The sequence below is a fragment of the Lineus longissimus genome, chromosome 7 (assembly GCF_910592395.1).
Source record: "Lineus longissimus chromosome 7, tnLinLong1.2, whole genome shotgun sequence".
Classification (NCBI taxonomy): Eukaryota; Metazoa; Nemertea; class Pilidiophora; order Heteronemertea; family Lineidae; genus Lineus; species Lineus longissimus.
The window spans coordinates 2,698,233-2,724,831 of record NC_088314.1 but is presented as its reverse complement, the minus strand read 5'-3'; the positions used below and the strand labels follow the sequence as shown (position 1 = coordinate 2,724,831).

Below are 26,599 nucleotides of genomic sequence, written 5' to 3'. Positions count from 1 at the left end.
ATTTGGAGAGGTATTGAAAAAATATTTGTTGTGGCAAGTCTACAGATATAAAGAAATTATTTGATGAAAAAATTAATTTCGAATTTTGCTAATTGGGTAATAGGGGGCGTGTTTTGAGTTTTTTCTGCCAGTTGGCTGAAAAGAGTGGAAATATCAAAGTCTGTCTAATTTGTCGATTAAAAAAAAATTTCCGTGGTCAATCACCATTTTATTTTTCACCATTTACTTGCCCGACTGTCCGGAATAACATAATCTAAATTTCAGATTCACAACACCACGCGTTCTTTGATGCGTCGCGGTCAAACATTGACAATTTAACTGCTAAAAGGCTTAAAAAATCAATTGTGGTCTTGTCTCGGCACCGACAGATCGGTTTTCTGGATTTACCGTCAGCGACAACAACAAAATGGCAACCTCCTTGAAAAAGGTTTTGTGCCCTGAAACGCGGCAATTATTTCGCTTTTTCTCCGGATTAGAGTGCCGATCGGTAAGTAAAATTAACCTTGTGACAACTTCATATACACCTTATTTCATTACAGTAATATTTGATTGTGTACCGGTTGAAAAAACTGTTGATTTTGGCGTCTTCGCTGCTGACAGTCGACTTCAGGATTTGTACATCTTCAATCATATCAATCTTGCCAGTTCTGAGTTTTAAATACGCACATTTTTTCATTTCAGCTTTCGCATGCAAGGAGCGTCTATGGAGGCCCAGCCTCTAAGAACCATGAGGCAAAAAGACGCTATTCTACCCCTGTGGTAAGTAGTATTTGCCCAGCCATGTGTTATCGTCTTGGTAGCTACACTTCACTTCCATCAATGACATTGACAAGTCCCTAGGCCTGGTTCTATTCTAAACAATGGCCGCATTTCATACCATGGCATTCATGATTCATACTGGTACTTTACTTAAAAATGTCAAGACATCACTTGTAAGTCATTGTAGTCATCATTATTGAGTTTTAAATGTTTTTTTCTTGTACTTGCAGCTGGCACGCGCCCAATATGGTGGCCGCCACACTGTCACACTCCTTCCTGGTGATGGAATCGGACAGGAGCTGATGCCACATATCAGAGAGGTGTTCAGGTAATGAGCGTTTATGTAAATTCATCATTTCCAAACAAGTGCCATCTTTGATTTGTGCGCGCACGCACTGACATTTTTTCTGCTGGCCTTGATCCAGGCAGTGTTCAGATCTATCCACATTTACATGTAGTCAAGAGGTGTAAACTAGGAGTCCATGAGGACATATGATACTTCATGTCTTGGCACACTCAACTATGTTAAATGTCTGTTTTCTCTTTCTTCAGATGTGCTGGTGTACCAGTTGACTTTGAGGAAGTAGAGCTGACCAACGAATCTGATGAAAATGACATGGAAAATGCTCTTCTTGCAATCAAACGAAATGGAGTCTGCTTAAAAGGTGCATCCCATTTTCTCTATATTAGGTGCAGTTGAAATGACTACATGTAGGCCAACTGGAAAAAGTAACTATATTATCCTTTCATTAAATTGATGACATTACTCAATAGTTCAGGTAAATGTAGTTCTTGTGGTGGTATTGCATTTGTGAGTTCAGAACTTCTTTGATTGAAAACGTATTTTTGTCTTCCAGGAAATATTGAAACAGACATAGTCAAAGCAGGCCATCGTTCAAAGAATATTGACTTAAGGTAAGATTTTACTCCTGCTTTGAATTAGATTGGAAGCTGATACTGATTTCTTCGATCTTTCAAGTGAACACATTCTAGGACCAGCATGTTTATTGCCTGGTATAATGTTGGTATTCTTTACTTACTTGCAGGACAAGTCTCGATCTTTTTGCACACATTATTCATGTGAAGAACATCCCTGGTGTGGCCACCCGTCATGACAATATCGATATTGTCATGATCCGTGAGAATACTGAGGGGGAATACGCAAATCTTGAACATGAGGTAGGATAATAATCTCTGTGGACTCTTGTCTCTAGCCAAGGACGAAGTCGCTAGGCCGGTAAACACTATTGGTGCCTGAATGTTGTTGCACGTAAAAATGCTCATCCCGTCATGAAGGAGGAAGATTGGCAGACACTAGCACGAGGTATAATTTGTAATTGCTTCCAAAATGTTGATATTTCAGAATGTCCCAGGCGTTGTTGAAAGTTTGAAGATCATAACCCGTGAGCGATCCACGAGAATAGCTGAGTTTGCTTTTGAATACGCACAAAAAAATGGGAGGAAGAAAGTCTCGGCCATTCACAAAGCTAACATCATGTAAGTTGCTACAGTCAAGGAGTTTGATATCACGTTGGATGCAACTGGATTCATTGTTCCTTGTCAAGGGCAACCTAGTGTGGCTTTTTCGGCATACGATGTCAACATATCGAACCACATGTCTACGGTACCCAACCCAATCATCGCTTGGGATATGCTCCAAGCTGGCGATGAGTACCTGGTCATAGTCCTCAATCATCTTGATATACTAATTCACAGCACAACTTTTTCCAGTGAAACTCCCTGGGTCTTTTCATTTTGAATTTATTTGTCTCGTCCAGGAAATTAGGAGATGGTCTATTCCTAGAGTGCTGCCACAAGGTTTCTGAGCGATATCCCGATATCAACTTTGAAGGAATGATCATAGATAATGCCAGTATGCAGGTAGGGGAATTTTTAATATTCTGTGTCAACAGGGTAGAAAAATATCTCTTTATGTTCTATAGCTTTATGTTCTTGTTTTGATTAATTCATATGTGAGAGTATCACAGTGACCTGAGTCTGAACACCTTGGTTTATATCAACATAATTGATATCAATATTGTTTATTTCAGATGGTGTCTCGACCCGAGCAGTTTGACGTAATGGTGATGCCTAATCTATATGGTAACATCATCAGTAACATCGGAGCAGGTTTGGTTGGGGGGCCTGGCATCATTGCTGGCAGGAATATCGGCAAGAACTATGCTATCTTCGAAACGGTGCGTATTCAAAACAGCATATTTGCAGTCACATCATGAGTGCAAGAAGTTTCAGCTTAAATTAATCAATTTACGTCAAGATGTGTTGTGAGGTAAGATCTTAGCTGGTTTGAGGAACAGAACATTTGCTGTCAAATAAAAACCAAGCTGTCCTTGGTTGTGACATTTGCGACTGCCCTGTTGTAACCATTGTTGGGACAATTTCCCTTTGTCTTCCAGGGTATCCGAGGATCACTCCGCCACAAGGTAGGAGGTAATGTGGCTAATCCTTGTGCTTTGTTGACAGCTGCTGCCGACATGCTGGACTACATCGGGTGAGTGAGATTGTCTGTGAACTGTTGAACCCAAACACATTAAAAGATCAATGTGTCCACCTGTCTCAAACTTTTAGAAAGTTGAGCAGTTAAACAGGGTCACCAGGGGTTCCATACATCCCAGTTTGGTCTTTTGAGGACAAAGTAACGACCAGAAGACTTGGTTAGAGCTCTTTTAAAATAGCTTGGGGAGGGGGGGGGGGAGATGGGATACTCCTTCTCTTGCCAAAGTGAATAATGATTATTCATTGTGCTTTCCAGCTTGCCAAATCATTCGCAGCTCATTGCAGACTCTGTACACAAAGTAATAAGCCAGCTAAAGATCCACACTCCTGACCTGGGAGGACAGAACACCACTAATGAGATTGTAGAAGCAGTTATCAGTGATATCAAGCAGAAGACTGCGACTTATGATTAGTAGGAAGGACATTGCATCATACCAGTTTGTTCAGCAAAGACAATTTGTCTGTTTTTCCTTGGGGTAGTGTGGGTGGTGACATCCCAGACCTCGGCTTTTTTTCTGTCCAAAGGTTCACTAATAGAAAACTACAATGTAAAGATGTGAAGTGGAATTTTGCAGCCGTGACAGAGTCACGTAACAACAAAAAACCAATGTGGCATTAACGACAGTCGCCACCTGTGGATTGCAGGTAATCTTAGAGTGGATTAAAATTGGCCATAATTCATCACAGGAGCGATTCAGTCACTAATATCAGCTTAGTCTCTGTGTGTTTTCTTCCATGATAAAACGTTTAGAATTAAGTTTAGATGTGAAAGCATTCATGTCATCTAAGACCTTTTTGAGATTACGAGATTGACGTGTCTTCCGAGATCTCCAATGACCTTTGTCGTTCTACTTAGATTTTTACATCTTGTGCATGAACACCACAACCACTTTGAGATGGATCCCTTTCCTATGCTGTGAGCGGGTAAATGTACATCCACAAACTTTGAAAGTTGCTAGCATTTTCGAGTTTTGCAGAATTATCATTGGTTCCTCGGTTTTAATTGCTTTCTTGAGTTCAAGACAATGATTTGATTGGCAAAGTTCTAATTTATTGTTACTAGTAGTGTTGTTGTTAGTTTGTGATATGTAATGATATTAAAGATAAATAAGTTCTACTTGATCACATTGAACAAAAATTCGAGTCAATCCATAAATGTGTATATAGAAATAAAAGTTGTTAAAAATGCATTTCTTTTTTTTATTTATTTCTATGGAAGGGAAATATTCAAGGCAACTTTTGATAGATGATTGTGTCCTTTATTTGACAGAATTATACATAACAAAACAGACCCATTGTGATTAATACAGAACATTTAGGGCCAAATTCATAAAGGGTGTTTAGCTTAAAACAGCGTTTAACTACTGAATAGACAGATTCTGGCCCTTGATGTGAATCTTCACAGAATATGAATAGGCCCTGAAACTGATTAGAGAGAAGTTGTACATGTCTAACCCTTAAACGCCCTTTATGAATTTGGGCCCTAATGTTCAATGGCAGCTAAATGGTGTAGCTGTAGAAAATGTCCCACTGGAAAAAGAGTCCGGCCCTGTATTCTGACAGGTTATGGTATATGATTTGATAGAGACCACGACCGTCAATAGCTTTGAGTTTAAAGGACAAGGACAAAGTCACAACCAGAAAGCCTGGGTGGGATCACGTTAAGCCCAGCATGCATTACGTAGTCGCATCATTATATACAGATCCATGGCACATCAAAGAAAAGAGATATACGGTACAGTTTATGTACAGGAGAGTTTCATTCGCTGCTGGTCTTTCGGTGATATCCAGGTCCTTTTGGAATGATCAAGTTACTCTGTTGTGCCAATGCCCTAGATCGGACTCTGATAGCCTTCAAATCAAGATCAACCTGACATCCCTTGCAAGTAACAGGTCAATTTCTTTGGCAGATGACAAGAGGCCAGGTGCGGTGTCTCCATCTTCCAATCACCAAATCTTACATTGTTGCTTTGGGTTCATTGTTGAACCAGCAGGACAGTTGAAAACCTTGGGCATAAACTCTGACTGTGAGAAGAATATCAGTGACCTGCAAAACGATAAAACAAAGAGTAAACATCTACAAAAATGCAGTTCTTGTCTCGGCATTCATTATAAAGGATTGCTCTTAACCATTGATAACGGTATGGAAGGTGATTACTTCCTGATTGCAAGAAATGCTGATTCAGCATTCAAATTTATTCTATACTGTGTTCAAGTCTTGGGTCAACTTTGTAGTCTAAGGCATTGCTTCATCCTTTTACCCTGGACTGCTGACTTTCAGGGGTGGCCTACCCTCCCGGCCCCTAAGCCAGCTATACCTCAGTGGCTTACCTTGCGCCATACTTAAAGTTGGTCCGGTTGACATTATCTTGAAAACACCAAGTCTGAGCTAAATTGATGAAGAATAACTGATCCGGTGTATAGTCAATTCCTGGAAGACGCAACTCTTCTCGTTGACTGCGCTTTACTTCCTTCTTGTAGGCCTAGGAGAGAAACGAAATTTTACAGATGTACACTTTCCCTGATTAAGCCAGTCAGCATGGTCAAGCCTCTGATGGAGTGGGTGATGAGCTTGACCGCATCTCCTTTGAAACTCGTGTCGAATGACTGGCATGCTTTGAAAGCTGATGCCCATGGATCGACCGCAGCCCTTTCATGGTTCAAGACAAGTGCCTCTCACGATTGCTAGCTAAAACAGTGACAGTGACAACCAATACCGTATAATGAAGAAGCCACTCCCTTCCGTCTTTACCTACCTCCCAAGACCATTTCAGACCTAACACGTCCGACATCACTTGGATCTGCGTCAGCCTGGCGATCGATGAAGAGTTCTCCAGCTGGTATTGAAAAGAAAGCAATAATTGTGATAGCCTATATCGTGATGAGAAGGGAAGCTTTGACTCAAGAAAGAGAGTCCGGGAATAAAATATTACCGTCAAGGCAATCACGAAACGGTCATCACTGCAACCGAACTTTCGTTACCATTAAACCCAGCAGGAGGCACACAAGCGATCGATGATGGTTTTATGGCTTATCGCAGTGAAGGTATAATCTCCAACTTCGGAATCCGACAACAATTAGTGAACTGCAGATTGTTAAAACGGGAGACTTGCATCGCTTTCACACCAGTACTCTGTCGGTAAAGAAATAGAATGGCGCCGCAACCTGCACGGCTCCAAGTCCACGCAAAGTTGCGGCGACAAAGATGACTGCGCCTCTTAAGGTCATACGGCGTTGTGTTGATTGTTGAGAATGACTCCTTTTCCTTACCTTGAAGCCCTTGTAATCCACCTTGGGATAATAATCCCTCAAACATTTTACCATGTTGTCCATAGTTGATAACCGGCTGGCATTCATCCAGTACACTTCTCCGTCGAAATCGTGCCCATATTCGTGTCCAATGAGGCTACCAATACCACCATAATTCAGATACCTAACATTAAAAATGCTATGTCTAAGTATAGAGCATCTTGACACAAGTGTTTTTCATATTTTCAAGATACACCCTTCATTTAAAGGGATAATAAGACCACTATGGCGAGGTTCATGATGAGTATAGAGTAATCACAAATCGATAGTTCGGCCTATTGGGAGAGCAGAGACGTAACTTTCCTGAAACAAATACTGTACGCCATTCTCTCGGAAAATGCCTCTGCTATATATATAGCTATATAGCGAGCATGGTAGTTAAAAGGAATTGTCGCCTACGAGACCTTCGCATGATAACAAGTGAGTAAGCCCACATAATTCGCCTTGGCATGGTATAATATGTCTGGTAAGAAGTCAGTCTCATTAGTGACCAATGACTAACTGTGGTTCATGAGAATATTTTAGCAAAGGGGCAGTATATAGCGGCCGAATAAAGTATCTCTTCGTCCTAATCGACGCCTTGGTCAAACAAGAGGCCACGATAACAACGCATTGTGCGTTGGATTTCGTCACAAGGTCCTTGTTTTCTCATAGCGATAAAGCGCGGTATCATGCAAAGCATCAAACTTTTGTATGAACAACTTTAGCTCAGCCATGGAATAATGGATAGACTGAGCCCTCTGCTTATGTCGGAAAATCACCTTCGTTGCGAATTTTACTTGCAGTATTGTTATTAGCAGTAAAGCTAGCCTAGCCACATCGTGGTTTTGACTTACATCGGCCAGTCATCGTTGTAAAATGGCTCACCCAACATTGAATTCATAATAGCTGAAATCAGTAAAAGAGACTTTGTCAAACTTGGTGATTTGACCGGCATGGTATCAAGTTACACTCTAAGTCGCAATTCTATCAATTCGATTGCCCTTCGCGGTAGATTCTAGATTCTATTACATTGTTTCTTACAAACGTAATGACAAACTGTTCTATAATGAAAGTTATTCTCTTACAAAATGTACGAAGGCTAAGTCGTATAATGAACAAAACGGTTTTTCCGAACGCAAAACGACCATTTTCCTTACCTAACCCATTAGCGGATGGGATGGAAAAGGCTGCCGCTCCAACTGCATCCGCGTACCTGAAAAGAAATGCAGCGTCCATTTTTTCTCTTCAAAACGAAATATTACGGACCTTCGCAGAGAATTCTGGAAGGAAAAAAATAAAAAGGACCTCTCAGCTGGACTCGAACTCGAGACCTCTAGATTTATTTGCCAGCACTCTTATCCTCATGGCCACTGGACTGCTTGAACTGCCTGTCGTTTTATACGACTTTACAGAATGTACAAACGCTATAAACAACAATAACGTAAGCGTGTAGCGTTTACTTTTCCGCGACGATATCTTAAACTCTCTATTATCCCTACCTTACAAAGAAAAGCCATATATTAGGATCTTTGATGTTTAATTTGGTGGCCTTGATCTTCCCTGTAAAACTTCTTGCGTTGACCAAGTTTACCAAATACGGATCTGATCGGTTGGCGTTCAGCTGAAAAGGAATCAGTTTTTGAATTTCTATGTTTTCATATGCGTAGTTTCCTTGCTACTGGAAGATGAGACAGTGGTCTCCTTAGATGGTGTGGGTGGGCGGAGAAGCCACTTTCATGGCTTCAATGCTGTTATCTGGTCACCTTTCATGTATGGAGCTTCCTGTTTCCTTTCTTCGACATGAACATTTGTTCTCATACGTGCATACACATTAGTAGATAGATAACGTCTTGAGAAAGAACACCTCTTCAAAACAACTACATGCTTTGGTATATTTATACAGCTGTAGATCAGTAAAAAAGCGGAAAACTCTATAATGAAAGTAATAATATTTGTCCGTTATTATTTTCAGTGCCATCCATTATTTTCTTAAGTACCAACGGTAAATAGGTTCCCTACGTGTTCATAGAACCTGTCCAACTTTTCATCGCACGTGAGCCATTTGGGCCCTCCAAGTACCATCACTTTGTCATTGAGCTGAAATGGATTAGAAAGGAAGGTAATTAGTTAAAAGCTACTTTTGGCGCTGTCCCTAATCCTGAAGCGCCCTGAGAACATGTACATAAATGTACGCTGTAGGATAAAGAGTGGGAGAGCGTGCCTCAAGTGAAATTTACTTTGTTACCACGTGTACATATGATGTCTTCTGTGCAGCCCATGAGGGTTTTGGAAAAAAGGATGAGACAATCTACTTTAAGAGTTAGCAAAAAAGTTACTTACAAATTAAATTCTCAAAACAATAGTCCACAGTATCTCAGCACGTAACTTGGCCATTTTTATATACTTGGCTCCGATGTCATCGCCTTGGAAGCTTGGTAAGCGTTGCTTATTAGGCCAGGTGATTATCTAGGACTAAAGTGAACTTAGTTGACTTTATTTCTGCTCGCAGTAAAAGCTGAACTGACTTACACGATTCCAAATGATTCTCTTCACCTTGCTGTCCAGGAACCGTAAGGAGGCCATCCGGTTCATGCCGGCGTGTCGAATACTTTCTCCTAACTCCTCAAGCTGCAAAGAAGAGTTATGTCGAGGGTATATTTCAAGTGGAAACTACGGGTCAAAAAGTTTCATCTGATAAAAAAGACGTAAAGCGCCCAAACACTTGTTTTTAGCAAGCCTGTTCAGCTTTTTATTTCCCTCTCGATTCACTTGAACGACCCTCCGCCTCCCCATCATTCGTTTCCTGGTCCCCTAGCCTCAGTTTAGATCGGTTTACCACAGCGAGAGTGAGGTGAGGCGCCCAGACAACATCATTTTAGTAACGAAGTTTTTAAGAACCAGCCTAAAACCCTTTCGAGAGTTCACCCAAAACTATACAATGATAAAGCACACTCACCCTTTGGTTCATAATGACAGGCTTTTCGCTGTACTTTTCCATCTCCGCCAGGAGCGCTAGTGTCATTGCCTCGTTTATATTATCTTTCAGACACGATCTCCAGTCAGTTTCCACCGGAAATGCATACGCTGAAAGGAAATAAAAGCATGCTACGTTTGGTCTGTTGAGGGACCCAGTGCGAATCAATGCCTTACAAATCAAGTTTCCCACGTATGTCAGAAATATATATATCTAGCATGTAACTGAAACCGGGAATCGGTAAAAAACGCCTGGAACGTCTGCATTTAACATCAAAATCAAGATGGCCGCCAAAATCCAAAATGGCCGACCAAGCAATCTAAAATTGATTCTCTGGTGGGTTCTCTTACAGATGTTTTCTCCCTGGTTTTAGTGACCCTGTTTATAAATATTCGAAGAAACGCCGAAGGCAGTATCGTACACAAAGGTGACATTTAAAGTATATATGAATGTTCTCCTAAAAAAACGTTACACATACCGACGTTCCCTGTTTTATTCTGATATTCGATATATACATCTTTTATATTCTTAGGCATAGCTGCGATATACTTTTCAATTAATTTTAGTGCGAAAAAATTGCGCACGGCACTGAAATGAGAAAAAATACTGTTTAAACAAGTGTACAAATAGATACTGAAAACATTAGAGGAACGAAACAAGACTAGTGTTGCCAGACTTTAGGTTCGTGTTCCTTAGTGTGGATTCTTGTTATTATCAACACCACTTTAATGTTTTAGATTAACCCGTTTCCTGCATGGAGATCTCCTGTACCTGGAGTATTGTGGTGTGTTTCCCATCTGACACTGTGTCCTTGGGAAGAGTTACGTATAATCGCATTATCTTAGATAACTTTGACAGTTACCCTCTTAAATATAAAGCTTTTTATGAGCTTTTGAAAATACTTTTAGCATTTTTCAGCCAACACAAATATGTACCCTGTGGAGATTCTTCAAAGAAATGAAAAATCTTGTTGTATCAATTATGCCACCATTACCTTGGATCCAAGGATGCCAAGTCCTTTAGTTTAGCCATCTTCTTATGAAGGTTGATGACGACTATTTTTGTATTTGCGCTTATTTTATAATTTTGTGTTAGGAAGCCAATCCAATCAATCTGAAAACAGGAAGTGGAACTCAAAGGAGGAATATTGGTAAGGCCGCGGAATTATTTTTGAGGATATTCATCCATATTATTCTTTGCTGCACGTTCTTGCTGTTCGCCTGGCTGTATCAAGGTCTTTCATGAGCCAACCAACATGTTTTTCTGACCTTAACCAATACACAATCTTTCTCCTGTAGTATTAGCTGGAAGCATAAGCGGTGTCACCAACTGATGATAAACTCTTCTAGATTCAAGAGAATTCCACAGATTGAGCCAATGGGTTTGTCCAGTTTGACAAACCCAGCCGTATTTCATGTTGGCCGTGACTTACGTTATAACAGTGTGGAGTGATTTTAATTGCAGCAAAAATGATCAATGCGAAACCCAATGGCCATTATGGGGCTTACCTCATTCTGATTGAAATTGCATCATTAATGTATTGCTTTTTTACATCGATGCACAAAAAGCGATGTGTTCGATTGGTATTTGTCTCGATAAAAACCATTAGCTACATGTAGCCTTTGATACCTTATAATTACGAGCTAACTTCCAGAGTTTGAATTGCCAATATTTGCAAATGAAACTGCAGGCAGCATTGACGCGTGGAATGCTTTAAAAAGTTCATTAAAATTCCATGGCGGGATCTCTCGTGCCGAAACTCATCGCCGGTTGACATGAATGAGCTAGACATCATAGAGGCGCATAGTTATTACTAGATGTAATTACAAATATCCCACAGGGAGGATTGGTGAGAGTTTGGGAGTATTTTGTGATTATTTGTAGCCCAGATGTGGTTTCCTGTGATTACCATGATAATGATGTCGTGCATCCCCAATGGAAAGTATAGGATACCAGTATAAATTTACATTACCAACTCATACTCAATATTCGCCTCTACAAGACCACCTATATGCATGTTGTTATGAAACTATAAAAGGCCTCCATTGACTACAAATTTCTTCGGTTGACAGTCATATTTCAATGTAATATCCAAACCCACACTTACAGAATTAGGAATGAATTTTGAGAGGTCCGCTGGAGTTGTTACAGTCTCTTCTATGAAAATCTCGTCTTCTAGTACAGCATCCTGAAATTGCAGATTATCCATCAATGAAACTAACCCGACGATTGCTTTGATCATTTGGTTTAAGAAAGTGATAATGAAGGACTAAACCTAGACGAAATGACGGCTATCGGTTAGAAAAGTCAATTGAAAAATGTTATGCAGTCCTCATTATCATTATCATCTGTATGTTCTACCTTGCAAATCTTTTCGAAGATCTTCTGGACTGAGCTTGCGAAGTATTTTCCATTGTCACGGCTGTTGAAAAGCATGGCCAGTTTCCTCATATAGGTTTTGAAGTGATCATCTATCTCCACACAGCTGTAGAAGTATATTGGGAAGATCTAGAAAAGATGGACTGCTGGTTAAAAAACGAAAAAAGGAAATGTTCATTGCCTTGTAACCTGTAACCGTGTAACAAGCATGTGGTCAAATGCTATTTATTCCATTGAAAATGGACAAAGATCAGACAATGCTAATGGAAAACGCAATACGACATCCAAGTTCAATGCTACGTTATAGTTTCGGCTTCTTTACCTTAAGATGTGCTGGGACATTTCCATACTTCTGGTCTTCAATATAAAACCTGAATATTGGCTCTAAGCCGAGATCGAAGTAAGCTGTCTTCATTGCGTCGTCGAGGTCCCATGTATTCATGGCGACTGGGTCTCGGAAGTCTGCAATAAGGTGGAGAAAGAGGGACATCTATACCTGGTGTGAAGGCAGGGCTGAAAGCAACATCAACGGAATGATAAAGAGAGTAACTGGGAGAAGTATGTTGTAATTTTAGCCTGGAAAGGGAAGAATGTCATTGATAGGCATGTATAGCCCGCTCTTAGTTTCTAAACAAACATCTTGCGGTTGTAAAGGGTTGCATTTTCGTGCCCGCTCTTAAACATTAAAGGCTTTTCAAAAGTGCATGGCTTTGACTGTGATGCAGTGGCGGTTGGGTATTCGATGAGTTGATGAATGGGTACCATGTTCATAATGACCACAGACATGAAAATAAATGTAAGCTCTGCTGAAGGTCTGCTTCATCTATTACACTTGATGAGATGGATGGTTTGCACTTGCTTCAACGAGTTAATGTTTCATCCATCGTATTGGAATACCAATTAACTTAAATCTAGCCGTGCACCTTGCAGTAATCTTTGCTATCAATTCCGAAGTTTTATCATCTCTTCAAGTAGGAACAAGGCCCATCTATCTCCTTTTCAGCTGCAAAAGAAACAACTCAAACACCGTTTTATAAAACTAAGTACTGTCGTACACCGGTCTAGAATAAGAACCATTACCACCGTTTTGGATATTAAGTCGTATTCATGATTCTTGTAACAATACATGTTCAGATTTTTTTGTTACAGTTGAATACTGAAGAGTAACGGCAGAGGCTAGAGAAAGAATGTATGGTCAAGTGGTGCGTTTGAGACAGTAAGATAGTTGACATCTATAGGTAGAATCGGGTGTGCATAGAAAGTTCTCAAAGCAAAGATGTACATCCGGAAGTCACGTTGGAATACACCTTCTGATTGGCTAAATTCTCACCATTGCACTGGCAAAGCAGGATTAAGGGCGCCTGATGGCTGCTTTTTGAAATATTTTGACATGTTGCTTAAGGTGCCGAGTTCATTTCACTGCTTGTCGTGACATCAATCTCACATAAATACCTTCGAAAAAATCAATTAGAATTTCCTTTGACCAGGCGGTTTAATCTCAGCACACACGATTCCCAATCAGCCAAGCTTTTTAAGGATGGTTTATTTGATCTGATAATCGATTCTTGTGAGACACGGCCATTTATCATCCTGTGTCAGGGTCTGTCAAAGATGAACGGTATAATGGTGTAAGGTACGGCCTGGCCATCGCATCAGAACCTAGACGTTGAGTCCTATTTCATCATCAGAGTACGTAGTAACATGTATCCATCCAGGTCACTCCTTGGTGATATCTAGTTATCAGACGAACAGGGCCGAACCAACCCCATCAAGCCTCGTATTGTTGCCGCCAAACTATCAGAAACACAGAGCGAGCGATTCTGAAACTATCTATATATGTGACAAAAACGCCCAAAGCTGGATGGTTCTCCAAGTACTTATCTACATGTGACTCATTTCTACGTAAAATTGGCCAGGAAATAGCTCTTGCCAGGACCGATATCCAATTTAATAATATCAATCTGAATTCCTACAAGAAATATGTTCACCACGCCGAACCTGTAGCTTAATTTGAGACCCACAAAATTCTTTCGTTTGGCAATGCGTCAATCACTATTGCTTTATAATTTCGCCTTGCTTCGGGTTGTCGAATGGTTTGTCAGTCCCCTGATGGAGTAACTTGAGCAGAATCACGGCTAATTACCAGCTTGTTCTGCCTAAGCGATCGAAACGACATTCCTTAATAATAGCCTCCGCAGGTTAGGGCATAGGTGTTCGCGGTTAGCCAGCGGGGGATAGTACAGTGGAACCTCTTTTAGCGGACACCTCTCTATTAAGGACAGCACTTGTCAGTCCCGAGGGTGTCCTTAATAGAGAGGTTCTACTGCAAATGTAAGTTGCAGCTCTGATTGCAACTGGTGCAATACTAAGATAGGACAGTTTATTTGCTAATATTATTTGCTTATATCAAGAATTAAAGTTCTTGCTGTGCTAGTAGCCTGGGACGAGTTGTCTCTCATTGTTCCCAGCTTGGCAACCTGTCACATTCCCACCGTGAAGAACAATCGATACAGATGATCTTCGAGATTCATCCAATACTTCATTCATCGCGAGTGATTTTTTGTGTTCTGTCATCGCGAGACACTGCGCCATGGATCGTTCGAGATACTCTTGGAAAAAATTCTCCTCATCAGATACCAGTTAGCTGACTCTAACCTCGTGGACGTGTTCGTGGTTGTATTGATCAAACCCCAAGTTAGAACTTTTTCAATTTCTTTGACTTATTAGCATTCATTACAGCAGTTTGCATCATACGAAAGAGGAGAAGAAAATCTGGTCGCGTGAGCTGATGTAATAGTGTCAACGGAGTGATTCCTGCTTCAAGTTTGCAAAACGTCGCTTCATTTGACTCCAATTGACTTTCTGTGACATTGACTCATTTGCATTATTAACAGCGCTTGAAAACGTTTCCGATCAAATGGATGCAAACATTTTGCGAAACAGGCGATTGAAGCTGTTTAGAGTGGTTACAGAATATACCCGATAGTTTGGGTAATGAGAACTGCTAACAGCTCTCATTCAGTGATCTCAAGAGACACAAACGTTCGGTAGGAAACCAGAATTAATTGAATCATGCCAGTGGTTGATTCGTGTGGTTGACCGGACCTGCATGCCCTGCATCAAGATCTGGCGTACCTTTCTCCACCATCAAACCGAACACTACTGATTTCACGAGAGGGTCTTGTCAAATTCGGCATGGTTTGTATCTCTAGCATTTTCATCATGCATCTACATATACTTCGTCAAAGAATTCATATATGATGCGGTTTTTTACACCTTAAGGTATCATGCTACTTAGTAAGCTAGCCAATTCATGCCAGCAGCTCATGTCATTCAATCGTTAGGTCTTACATCCTTAGTAGTCTGTATATCTCAAAAGGTTTTAGGAATCGGTTCTGCCATTTGTCTGTTCTAAAGCAGAACTTTGGGCCTTCCTTTCAGAATCAACCAATCATAAATCTTCTCACATGCGTCTTCGGCAAAGTATGATGCAGGGCTTCTAATTGGCCAGTATTGACAGGAAGGCCCTCCTAATAGCATACTCGACATCTTCTTGTCGAAAGTGGTGAATTCGGCACGAATCGATGAGACTGAAAACGAATCGAGAGGCGGCCGATTCTCCGTACTTCTCAAAGCTATCATTTATATTCTATGCATCAGTTCGCCTGGGCCACAGCGACCCCGACGGTTAGTTCAACGTCCGAACTGCTCATAATTGACAGTTCAGCAGCAACAGTGCGGCTGTAATGACCATTAAGAAGTCCCCCAATGAGGCTAACCATAGCTAGCCAGGCCAAATAACCTCTCTCTGCTGACCCGCGTAACATCATACAAGCTATCGATTCGAATTATCCTGAGAAGAAGCAACAGGAGCATCCAACTCGAAGAAGCTCAATGCTAATTACATAAGATTGAATGCTCACAAAGGAGTTATAAAAACTCTGCTAGATCACTTAGAAGCTGATAGCTGGTGACTGGTAATTGCTAAGCCAGCGGTTCGGTCACGAATGACAAGGCTATACAGCCGCTAACTGCAGCTAAGATGTGCTAAATGGACATCCTTGATAGGTGTTTTTTTACAATCAATTTGGAATCCGCGACACTCTCTCATCATTATATGGTCTGGTATGGGCGGGTGGGTTTCGTTGAATTGGAGCGTGTAGGGGGGGGGGGGGGGGGGTAACTGGGGAAACTGCAAGACTAGCGTGCAAGCTTTTACTTGACTTAAAAAAAATGCAGATTGTGTTTTGTGATATCGTCCTGCGTTGCTGTGAGTAGACGTGTGATCAAGGGTCAATTGGTGATTACCGAACGATTTGCTATGAGTGGCTCTCAAAACTTCTCGTCAATTTGTTTATCAATATTATCTACTAAACTGTATTGTACATGTAATATATACTGCTGAATACTTCACTGATGTCACTCTTCACAAAATTGATAACATTTACTGTAGCACATCATGTCAAAGCAGGTTAAACAAATGAAACGAAAGCATAATTACCTAAAAATTCATAACTGCCGTCCCATCCTCCAATTCTGTACAAGACTCTCTTGACAGCACTGAACTTATAGCTCTCCGTCTCCGAGTGCGACACACATGACGCAAACAGATCCTTGATTTTTCTCTCTGCCGATTCCTTCGTCTTCCGTCTCACAGGTGCTTCCAAAACCCTCAGCGACTTTAACAAAGCTATGCTGGCTAAATCATCATGGACCTGCAAAGGCGGAACACCAGGAGAAAGATTTCTGTCCGCCGCGTAATTGCCGCAGGCGAATGCTGCAAAATTATCACAGGGGTCGATCTCCGGGGACATGTTTTCTTGTATCCTTGCGGCGACCCGGAGGCACGCGGTCGACAAGCAGACAGGCTTGGCGGACTGGGCGTCCCCGGTCCCATCTCCGTCTCTTGGTAAATGTTTCGTGACGAAGAATCCGAGAACTACAGACAGCACTAAAAGAAATAGGCCTATAAATATCAGAATGGTCACTCCTTTCTTAATCCCTATCGCCATCGGAACTTTATGTGTCGACATGGGCCTTTCCTCGCCCAACTCCGTGGAATCAATTTTGACTGATTTGACAGGCACAGTTTTGAAGAACGCTGGCGTGACATCCAAAGCGCTAATGCGGGCTTCAGCCTTCTCTCGCTGCCTTCGGAAATGAATAAAATCAAGCGACGTCACTTTCTGGCGTTTTACATGAACTTATATTGAATACTCGTACATTCTGATACTTTATGGTTTCACCGATAGCTCTGAAACGTGTAATAACAGCTAACCAGACAACTACAACTTTGATGAACGGACAGAGCAGTGCAATTCAATTGTTTCCACTGTCCGATTGTGCTCCCCGATCTCCTCTGGCGCCCAGATCAGACTGGCCAAAAAACATACAGTCCTCCCGATTTCGAACAAACGGTTGTAAGCACGAAACGAATCGGCTGAAGTACCATCTGCAACTTGTCACACGTATTTAGGCAAATGTTAGAGCCTTTTTCCAAACGGTTATATCCGAAACTGAAGACTATATCATGAATTTGTAGAAACAGCGCGGTGGAGAGATTCGTAGACACAAACAGTAAAAAAACAGGCCACTCATTAAACGATATACCTTTTCCGCTATCTTGCCAAAAGCACTAAAAGAATAGAAGCATCCACTCGAAACGATCCGATTGCCAAGCAATATAAGCATTAGGGTTGAGGAGCAGAAGGATGGTAAAGCACTAGAACATATCCAAATATCTGAAATGTGAAGTCACTTCTGGCCAATCGGCATCAGAGGTGCTGAGAGCAGCGAGTTCTTGTGGTGTCGGCGCAGGCAATGAGAGTCTCTTGGACGGCGCCCTTCACCTGTTGAAGAGTGATGTTTCAGCGTCTCAAGTGGGGGTATCCGAGTGAACAGAAGAAGTTCGTGCTATCTCCGCCTCTGGACCGTTAGCGTGCGTGGCAGAGAAGATTTCGCGCGCGCCATTCATGATCAGAGAGCAGACGATAGCAACGTCATCTCAAGATTGCTTTGGATTAGTAAATTATGTTTTTTGCTCAAATGCTGTCTGGTAATCTGTCTACTGCTCTTTTAGGTCTCTTTTGAATCAAAATCGAGCAACTCTAAATCATTTGCGGTAAATCCTTCGATTGCTAATTCAATCTCATAGCAGGTTCTCTTCTACAGTTATTCCAAGTGTTGATCTATTCTCGAACTACAGACGATCATTCAACCCAGACGTTCCTCCGTTGATTGTCGTCTGCTTAGAGATGTTTGATGGAAAACATGAACAATGGGTCATTCTCCTCAGTATCTGTTGCCGTGAATCCCGTCATGCCCGTATGATAAGTCGTACAAGCACTCTATTGATTCACGTAGACAAGATGGATCCCTTGCTTTTCACTGTTTCATTTGTAGTCACTGTCAGTAACCAACCACTAAGCTAATTACCTTTACAAGATAGCCAGCTACTTTACTAACCAAGACTGGTTCTGTTTCGTATTGGCCTCTTTGTTCACCAAGATACTGGCCTTGTGGCTAAGATATTGGCCATAAAATGTTCCCCAAGAAATTGGACCTGTTTCATTAATACATACCAGGCCACTATGTTCACCGAGACATTGGTCCTGTTTCATCAGTTACCAGTCGACTACATGTATGTTCACCGAGACATTAGACCTGTTTCATTTAATACCAGGCCACTTTGTTCAAAGATGGTGGCCACTATCTGGTTCTCCAGTATGGCATTTTAGAGTAGATAATAGACACAACTATAGTTGAGGCCACTTCATACATGCAATCGGTTGGCTTTTCTCCAAGGCAAAAAATGAAAGAAATTTTGAGTGTTTTAGTGTTGCTATAAATGAAGTTTGATACACGTTCGTGTCTTTTAAGAGGTCATATTTTCATGAAAAGGTAAGCCGTTATTTTGAAAAATTGGGTCAATTGCTTTCAATTTCACACGACAAGCAATCATTACACCATGGTCTACCACTCTTAAGTTTGCCAATTAAAATCGATAAACTAAATGTACTTTGGTGGTGCTTTAACCAAGTGGCAGTTATATTGTATACAGGGTGGCTCAGAAATTATCCTATCCACGTAATAATCATAGATTACCTTTAACTCGGATGTCATATGAGCTGTATACTTGGTTGTTACGCAGAATCCTTCCTTACCCTTGTCATTTGACATTTGACAGAATAGCCTCAAAGTGTTGACAGAAGGAATGCTAGTATTTCCCTTAGCGGACGGACATCACGCTGTTGCTGAGTTAACATGGTTACTTTCCCATGTTACCGAGCACGAGGCCGACTGAAATCATCCTCCATTGACCGCAGGCATTTATTCCATCCACAAAATAACGAATCCTTCACTTTTTCAGCAATTGCAAAGCCAATCTTCCACCCTTGCAGCTCAGCAAGAAGCTACAATGGCAATTGCTTCTCAGTAGGCCTAAAGGCTAGGCCTGTTTCACTCAATCAGTCATTCTGCTAACTTGTGCATGAACGATGTAGAAACTGATCCAAGAGATAAGACAGTATTCACACTAGTAATGCTTCAACATAACATGTTTGCTTCTACTTTTTACCTGTTTCTACAAAGTGTAGGTAAAGTTGTAAATACCAATCGTGCTGAGTTTAATGCTACACCTGACACCGGGTTGGGAACTTCGAAAGCAAATAATAGCTTTACTTTTTAGAAGTCGAACTTGACCTCATAAAGACCTATATCAAGTATTCAAGTAAATCACGATTTCGGTGCTGGGTGACTCTGAAACCCTTGGAGGTTCAGAAACCACGTTCCAGAACGTATCATATATTTTTCGAAAATTTCTGGTTTGCTCATGAATTCATTCGGCCGTTTTCGCCGCGATTTTTCGTTCTTAAGTGCTGCAGTCGGAGCTACTGTGCTAGAAATCGCAGTGAGAAGAAGAAGAGAGAATTAGCGAATAACTGTATCGTTATGGGTATTGAACCATCATGTCAAAACCTCTGAAGGTTGGAGACAAGTGCAGACCAGCTAGCCGCGTCATCTACCGCCACTCAGCGTTACTGATGAAACGTTTCTATGACGTTTACCAATTGCTTTGATTGAAATGCAAAATAGGAATGAAAAGTTTTGCTAAAAGTGGGATTTTTGATCGAATGACACCTTATAGGGTGAGCTCTTGTTCTGCGTAACTCAACGCCATTAAGTACATCTAAGTTCTGCTTTGATTAATTTTATGAACAATTGGGTTGTTGTGTAATACAAGGTCTATTACAAATTATTTTGATGTAACTTTGATATAACTTATATTAACAATAGTATGTCTCTGTCCTTTAATTTTCAAACGCGGGGCATTCCGATTAGATCTGAGATTAGCCAAATATCTGGATTAACAGTGCCAATCACAATAAAATTCGACATGAAAACAACTGACGTATCGCCAAGTTCAGTAGATTAGAAAGAACAGTTTAATAGACCATTGGCTTTGCTATGCCCTGTTTTTATTGAATAGCTGATGTAAATAACATATTTCGTTCACCAAGGAAAGAGCCTGGAAAGTTAGAAGGCTATCGACAAACCAATGGATACATTTGGATACTAGCATTCTTTTGTGAGGATCCCATATACGTGTGTTTATAACTAACTGACAACATTTCTGTCCCAATGATAATGTGGAAGAGTATTGTTCCCTAAGCAGTGAATACTTTCAGAGGATGACAGCTATCCCAGAGATGACGGGGAAATGGTGAATAAATGGCGCGTTACGTAATAACGAAAATGTACAAGGACAAGCACATTTGATGATAATACAAATTGTACATGAAATCCTGCATTCAGAATGTGTATGAAACCAAAAATATGGACTCTGGTCGTGATTTTTTACATTGGTACGTGAAGTTTGACCATTGAATCGTGCAGCAGAACCCCTTCCCTTCAACGTATTTTGCTAATAGCATCAGCAGGGGATAGATACATCTAAAAAGATGGACAATAGTTAAAGCCAAACAGAGAAAAAACTAGTCATTACGAGTTGCCTGTTGCCTACAGTATGTATATGTTGGGCAGGCTAAGCATTCTTCTCATGTAACAAGCTTTCGGTCAAACAAGATAATGTACCACACAGCTATTCCTTTAGTCTGAGATGTCACATTTGAGACTGAGCCATCTGAATAAATAAGGACCTAGTAGGCGATTTTGCAGTGATTTGCTCTTTGCTCACCAAATAAATTCTACTCCATTGCAGTACTGGTAAAAGCCACTGATGACTGCCTCTCCTACTGCGATGTCTGGGGAAATTACATCGCCCAACAAACATGTCCAGTTTATTGTTGTGGTCTCATCAACTTCAAATACTGCTGCGCGGGCGCCGGCCTCCAGCTCGCAGGCCAAGTTGACGGATATGGGTGTCCAAGTACTCCGGTCGGGGGGATTTCGACAGGTTCCACGGAGCCAGCCAGCGCGAGCACACAGACTTCTGCCGCAACGCCAAACACTTCACCGTCTTCCACGTCAATGACATCAACGATTTCTCCCCCGGAACCAGCCAGTACCAGCTCTCTTAGTTCTCTAACCGCTGCAGCTTCGCCAGGCACGCCTTCGCTGTCAGCAGGGACGACATCCACTAAATCTATATCTTCTTCTAATCTGGTGTCATCTACATCTCCTGCTGTAACATTTCTCACGACGACTAAGACAACCGGGTCTTCGACTACAGGAGGAGCAACGTCTGCATCGGAGTTGTCGCGAGTATCGTCAACTCTCGAAACCACGACTCTACCAATTAGCGCACAGTCTCAGAATGAACCCCTCTCCACATTGTCTTCATCACTGGTCACAACTGCGAAGTCTACGGAACGTTCCTGGTAAGATCAAGCCGGAGAGAAGAACTCTAGGAGACTTCGCAAGCTTGGATTGTTTATAATTGCCTTCTCTGTCGCGCGATTCCCCGAGGGACTGGACAACTCAAATTGTACAATTTACATTTATCACGCGCCCAGCAACGTGAGCTAAAAGTAAGCTAATCGTGCATACCCCGGAATGTTCATAATGGGAAGGAACATGCCTTCTCACCCGGGAGAGGTCATTCAGTTACATAACTCTCCATCTCGCTGTGTTACGGTCACAAGTCTGAAAGTATAAAACTTGACATTGCAGGACGAATGCTGATTCGGTGGTTGTTGGGGCCACCGTAGCTACCGCAGTGTTCATTGCCCTAGGTGTCCTCACAACGCTTGTGGTTCTGTTCCATTTGAAGAAGACGAGATTGGCTTCTAAAATAGGTACGATCTGCTCAGATTTACACACATCCATGACAGAGACACTACCCTCTAACTGGTTGATCTAATTACATGATCAGCTTGGTTACTGTAAATTCACGAACATTGCGTTACACGAACGTTAAACATCACTGATTCAATGTAATCCTGATCTAAATCAATATTTCTATTCAGTTCCACTTCCAGTCGACTGCAACACCGAGGTCACGTCGCAAGGTCAACTTGAAAAAGAGGTCAACGTCCTTGACCTCGGCGAACACGAGACGAAAATGGTGCCTTGATACGGAACGCCACTGCATTGTAATTACTACATTGTAATGACTGTCGCAGCTATCAGGTTATCAGATATTGAGACAATGTGAGATATCTTCGGTACTTTTGCAGAAGATAAAAATATACATGATATCGGTAAAGAGGGACTATGGGCAGGAGAGTCTGTCAAATTGGTAGTCTTCAGGTGACTAAATTCAAGAACTAATAAAGACTAGTCTAATCTGCACAGCTAGAATGTTATGTTGATCACCGGTGATTGGTCCTTTGGTCATGAAATCATGTTTACCAGAGCTGTTCCTATTGATACAAACAGTATCAATCTTTGTTCCGACAGAATTACGGAAATTATCTTAAAACGTATGCAAATGCAGCTTGATTTGTCAGTTGACCCATAAACCAGGTCTTAATGTGCTTGGTGATATTTATAGCTTCGAAATTTGCCGCCATGATTAATTGGCACTGGGTTTTGTCCTACAAGGCGCTGCCAACTCAGTGTAGTCGGCTGTCTCTCATTGTAAGCCCAGGAGCGACATATAGTTAGATTGTCTCTCACTGGGGGCGCAGGAGCGAAATATGTTGTCAATCTGTCTTCATCCCGATTGTCACAACCATGGCCTCATCCAGTCTACCCAGTGCAGAGGTCAGTCTAGTTAAGCTGTCTCTCACTGGGGGGCGAAGAGCAAAACATTGTTTCAATCCGTCTTCATCCTGACTGTCACTTCTATGAGCCAGTCCAGCCTACACTCCGGACGTAGTATGAGGTCGTTGGGAGCTTCTATAAAACAGCAAGATTCGGGTCAATCTAAAGCCAAGTCCAACCAACATGGAAAAGTTAGCATGCACATTCACAAGCACCGATCGATGCTTTTTTCATCGAATAATGGTCTTGTCACTTTGTTGATGGTTATGCTGGAATATGAATCAGTAAAATCAATTAGGCTTTGACGCGTTGTTATTGGTAACATTGGCTAGTCGACCTTCCACAGCAAAGTGGGGTTGTCCCGTTGAAATGTACTGGAGCAATGGATTATAGTTACAGTTTTTGTCTTTTCTTGGGCGGGGCACGGAGGTGATATTATGAAACCAAAAATGTTGACATATTTGGATTTGCGTTCTATTTAGCCTGATTGGTTCCTAGGGACTGGGACCAGGTCATACGCAGTGTGGATGCTGGATGTTAGACAGTTTATGGCATCAGATCGGCCAGTTTCTGTACCTTTGTCAGGTAACACCGGAATACCCGGCCTCACAAGGCCAGGAGACAGTGAGGATTTCCTCAAATCGGACGAGGTGTTTGTCGCAATAAACGATGGAATTAATCCGTATCGGTCCTTGGATTGGCTGAGCTCTCTGGGACACTGAAATATCAGTTCCCAAGGAAGGTTGCAGATTGCACTATAATTTTCCACCAGGGTTTCACATCGTTTCTCAAGACAAAGGCGGGCCGATACTATATAAGGTGAGCAAATCTGTCCTTTTTACCAGAACCTGCTTCACTTTTTACCAGAACCTGCTTCACAACTTGACATCCCCTTCCGAAATTGTGTTTAGCATCGAGATGATTCTTGCCATAACGGGTAAGTGTCTTCTCATGCTGACACTTTGCAGTGATTATGCTTGGTCGGCACTGGTTTATAAGCCCACTCAGGAGTTCTACACGAATTTGACGTTTTCTGCTCACGGTTAGAGTCTATGCATTGCTGGTCTTAGCAAGTCTAGTTTCTCCCATTTCAGCTTCGATCCTTATGATGGTAGCAGTACCATTGGTTACGGCTTCTCCCATCCCTCCAGCCGGACCGACCCTTCCTCCATATCTCCGGCAATGCGTGAAGGGACATCCAACGCTGGAACCACAACGCTGGTTCGGGGACATCGCTGAGAGGGCGAAGGAAATACGGACACAAGCTTTACACCTCAAACAGGCATTTGTGAGTACAGATCTGTCGCCTTATAGATCCTGTTAGGTCCGAATGGGAAATGGTCACATCCATGCCGAGTTCTATCACATCCTGGTAGACGGCAGCACTGGGTATTTGTCCTCTCGCTAACGTTGACACAATACGCCGTGTCTTTCACCTCAATCGCAAGGCTGTTGATCTGTTGTGAGAACTGTCCTTGTTGGAATTGGTCCTCTTGGATTTCTACCCGCTCAAGATGGTGGTTGTAGACGGCAAGGAGGCTGATTCAGAGCTTGATTAACCTGCAAGAGAAAGGACAAACATTGAAACCCTTTATCAAAACCGCCTGTTTCTTCAATGTCGTTCAGTTGGGATCGACACATCGACCAGCGAGCTCGTCTTCACAGCTGAATGGCAGTGAAGACACAGGCGGTGACGGCCGGCTTACATGATTAGACAAGAGAGGCCTGGCTTACATGATTAGACAAGAGAGTCCGTCTTTACCTCAACGACAGAGAAGAGACAAGCGGTAACGGCACACATTGTGCATCGACCAGCCAACCCGTCCCGACCTGAACTATCGTGAAGAGACAAACGACCGACATCGTATCGGATAGCGTCAGTGTCGTTCATTTCCATAGCATTTTCTCTTTTCGTCTTCAGGTGTTCTCCCGGTTCAACGACACAACTCATGTTGACGACGTCTTTAGAGAAAGACATCATTACAGTCACTTCCCTAAGAGACCAAGCACACAACCTATGGCCCTGCAAGGACAACATCAGGTGAGGACAACTTTGAGGAATGCTTGGTTCAATCATATTATTTGGTTGGGGGTCCATTTATCCAAACATGAGAGAGTTGCATCTGACGTATTTTGTCTCTGTCTCTTTATACATGTACCAAAGTATTTATAATTCTTAATATACCAAGTTGTCATTGAGCATAGAGCGGGACTTATTCCCCGGGGTGAATCAGTTAACCGATTTTCGAGGGAACAATGCCAGTCTGCTTACTGTTTATTCGTTATAAGAGAGAGTTGATCATCTTGGTAGAAACTTGAGATGGTTATGATGGTCGTGAGAGAGAGAGGGGTATGGCTTTTTCAATCTGCACGGTTATGTTGTTTTGATGAAGGGTTTATATGCTTGTCTTCAAGGTCAATCAAGCTCTGAATCAGTCTCTGTACCTCCTTGCCGTCTACATCCACCATCTTGAGCGGGTAGAAACCCAAGAAAACCAATTCCAACAAGGACAGTTCTCACAACAGATCAACAGCCTCGCTATTGAAATGAAAGACGCGGCGTATGGGATCAACGTCATGCTGTGCGAGAGAGGACAAGGGCTCAGTGCTGCTGTCTACCAGGATGTGACAGAACTGGGCATGGATGTGACCAGCGCGAGACATCGACATGCAAGGTTGCTGTTCGTCATTGATGACGTGATTCATGTTGGGGGCTTTATTTTCCGGACCTTTCTAGGCCTTGAGTGCTTATCAGGCCTACACATGGACACATATCAAATGGGACCATTTCAAGACTGGGAGTAGATTGTATAGCGTAAAGAAAGCTTACTGGACAGAAAGATGCATTTGTGTTGTAACCATGATTAGATCTATGATTTTTATGTTCCTCATCCAAATGTTTCCAACGATACAGCGACAGGCAAGGGGAGACATTTAGAGAGGACTGAATTATGTTTTCGAAAGTTGCTGCGACCTTTGGCTGTTATGAGGAAGACAGAACAGCGGATACACAGAAATACAAACACCTTCCGTCTCCAGGAGAAACTGTCCCCGGGAACCAAGCGTTGTATGACAGTGATCTGGACCAGAAAGGTTATAGGACAGTGGTTCCAGTGGTATTCGTGGTCAGCTGAAGGCTTAGAATCGCTCTGTAACATCCACGCCAGATTGTGGCACTTCCATATCTCATTTTGCATTCATTTTAATGTTATGACTCATCCTGTCTGTTGATTTTCAAATAAATGTAGCTACTAAACCAACATCTGTCTGATTGTTCAAACCATTTCATAGTTTTCTTGGAACCAAGACCAAATCATGCTACTGTGTCGGCGAACTGAGATACAGCACTCCATCCTGTTTGCCTGCTCAAGACATAGCAATATTATGTATGTAACCCATGGAGAGGCGTGGGGAGAATGTCTCTGCAGGCTGGTTGGATAGGATGTGACAACGTCTTGTCTTGTCAATGCCTTGCTTTGACATTTGAGATGTCTCTGGGTAGGTTGGTTGTGA

The 26,599-nt window shown here is 42.0% G+C and overlaps 3 protein-coding genes across 7 annotated transcripts; 2 read left to right on the top strand and 1 right to left on the bottom strand.

Annotated features, from left to right (window-relative positions):
• The first annotated feature begins 361 nt into the window (after positions 1-361).
• Positions 362-4,440, top strand: LOC135490797 (isocitrate dehydrogenase [NAD] subunit gamma, mitochondrial-like). Its single transcript, XM_064776301.1, has 11 exons — positions 362-487; positions 682-759; positions 990-1,087; positions 1,312-1,424; positions 1,617-1,674; positions 1,806-1,938; positions 2,123-2,256; positions 2,538-2,640; positions 2,811-2,957; positions 3,177-3,271; positions 3,533-4,440. Exons 1-11 carry the CDS (start codon positions 407-409, stop codon positions 3,687-3,689), a joined length of 1,197 nt encoding a protein of 398 aa, XP_064632371.1. The 5' UTR covers positions 362-406; the 3' UTR covers positions 3,690-4,440.
• Positions 4,441-4,602: 162 nt separating this feature from the next.
• LOC135491530 (endothelin-converting enzyme 2-like) lies at positions 4,603-19,098 on the bottom strand. Of its 5 annotated transcripts, none has more exons than XM_064777490.1 (17): positions 19,025-19,098; positions 16,422-18,164; positions 12,243-12,382; positions 11,903-12,049; positions 11,649-11,729; positions 10,536-10,654; positions 10,020-10,129; positions 9,524-9,651; positions 9,097-9,195; positions 8,587-8,664; positions 8,067-8,188; positions 7,725-7,780; positions 7,422-7,473; positions 6,547-6,709; positions 6,033-6,113; positions 5,608-5,759; positions 4,603-5,323 (listed from the first exon to the last, which is right to left on the bottom strand). In XM_064777490.1, exons 2-17 carry the CDS (start codon positions 16,951-16,953, stop codon positions 5,224-5,226), a joined length of 2,160 nt encoding a protein of 719 aa, XP_064633560.1. In that variant the 5' UTR covers positions 16,954-18,164; positions 19,025-19,098; the 3' UTR covers positions 4,603-5,223. The 5 variants fall into 5 exon arrangements, with proteins under 5 accessions (XP_064633560.1, XP_064633561.1, XP_064633562.1 ...); XM_064777491.1 differs by having other exon boundaries at positions 16,422-18,325; positions 19,025-19,039; XM_064777492.1 differs by lacking the exon at positions 19,025-19,098 and adding an exon at positions 18,502-18,514.
• Positions 19,099-23,400: 4,302 nt separating this feature from the next.
• On the top strand, positions 23,401-26,317 carry LOC135491415 (uncharacterized). The gene is made up of 4 exons (XM_064777273.1): positions 23,401-23,905; positions 24,181-24,374; positions 25,008-25,127; positions 25,502-26,317. The coding sequence occupies exons 2-4, from the start codon at positions 24,192-24,194 to the stop codon at positions 25,889-25,891; spliced, it is 693 nt and encodes a 230-aa protein (XP_064633343.1). The 5' UTR covers positions 23,401-23,905; positions 24,181-24,191; the 3' UTR covers positions 25,892-26,317.
• The last annotated feature ends 282 nt before the right edge of the window (positions 26,318-26,599 follow it).

Bases quoted from the DNA above. Each gene is read 5' to 3' on its own strand.
- LOC135490797 (XM_064776301.1), top strand. From the start codon at position 407: ATGGCAACCTCCTTGAAAAAGGTTTTGTGCCCTGAAACGCGGCAATTA. The intron at 488-681 runs GTAAGTAAAATT...TTTTCATTTCAG, and splicing joins CCGGATTAGAGTGCCGATCG to CTTTCGCATGCAAGGAGCGT. The intron at 2,641-2,810 runs GTAGGGGAATTT...TGTTTATTTCAG, and splicing joins TAGATAATGCCAGTATGCAG to ATGGTGTCTCGACCCGAGCA.
- LOC135491530 (XM_064777490.1), bottom strand. From the start codon at position 16,953: ATGTCGACACATAAAGTTCCGATGGCGATAGGGATTAAGAAAGGAGTG. The intron at 8,189-8,586 runs GTAGGGAACCTA...ATTCCTTTTCAG, and splicing joins TGGACAGGTTCTATGAACAC to CTGAACGCCAACCGATCAGA. The intron at 5,760-6,032 runs GTAGGTAAAGAC...TTTCTCTCCTAG, and splicing joins GTCTGAAATGGTCTTGGGAG to GCCTACAAGAAGGAAGTAAA.
- LOC135491415 (XM_064777273.1), top strand. From the start codon at position 24,192: ATGATGGTAGCAGTACCATTGGTTACGGCTTCTCCCATCCCTCCAGCC. The intron at 24,375-25,007 runs GTGAGTACAGAT...TTTCGTCTTCAG, and splicing joins TACACCTCAAACAGGCATTT to GTGTTCTCCCGGTTCAACGA. The intron at 25,128-25,501 runs GTGAGGACAACT...CTTGTCTTCAAG, and splicing joins CCCTGCAAGGACAACATCAG to GTCAATCAAGCTCTGAATCA.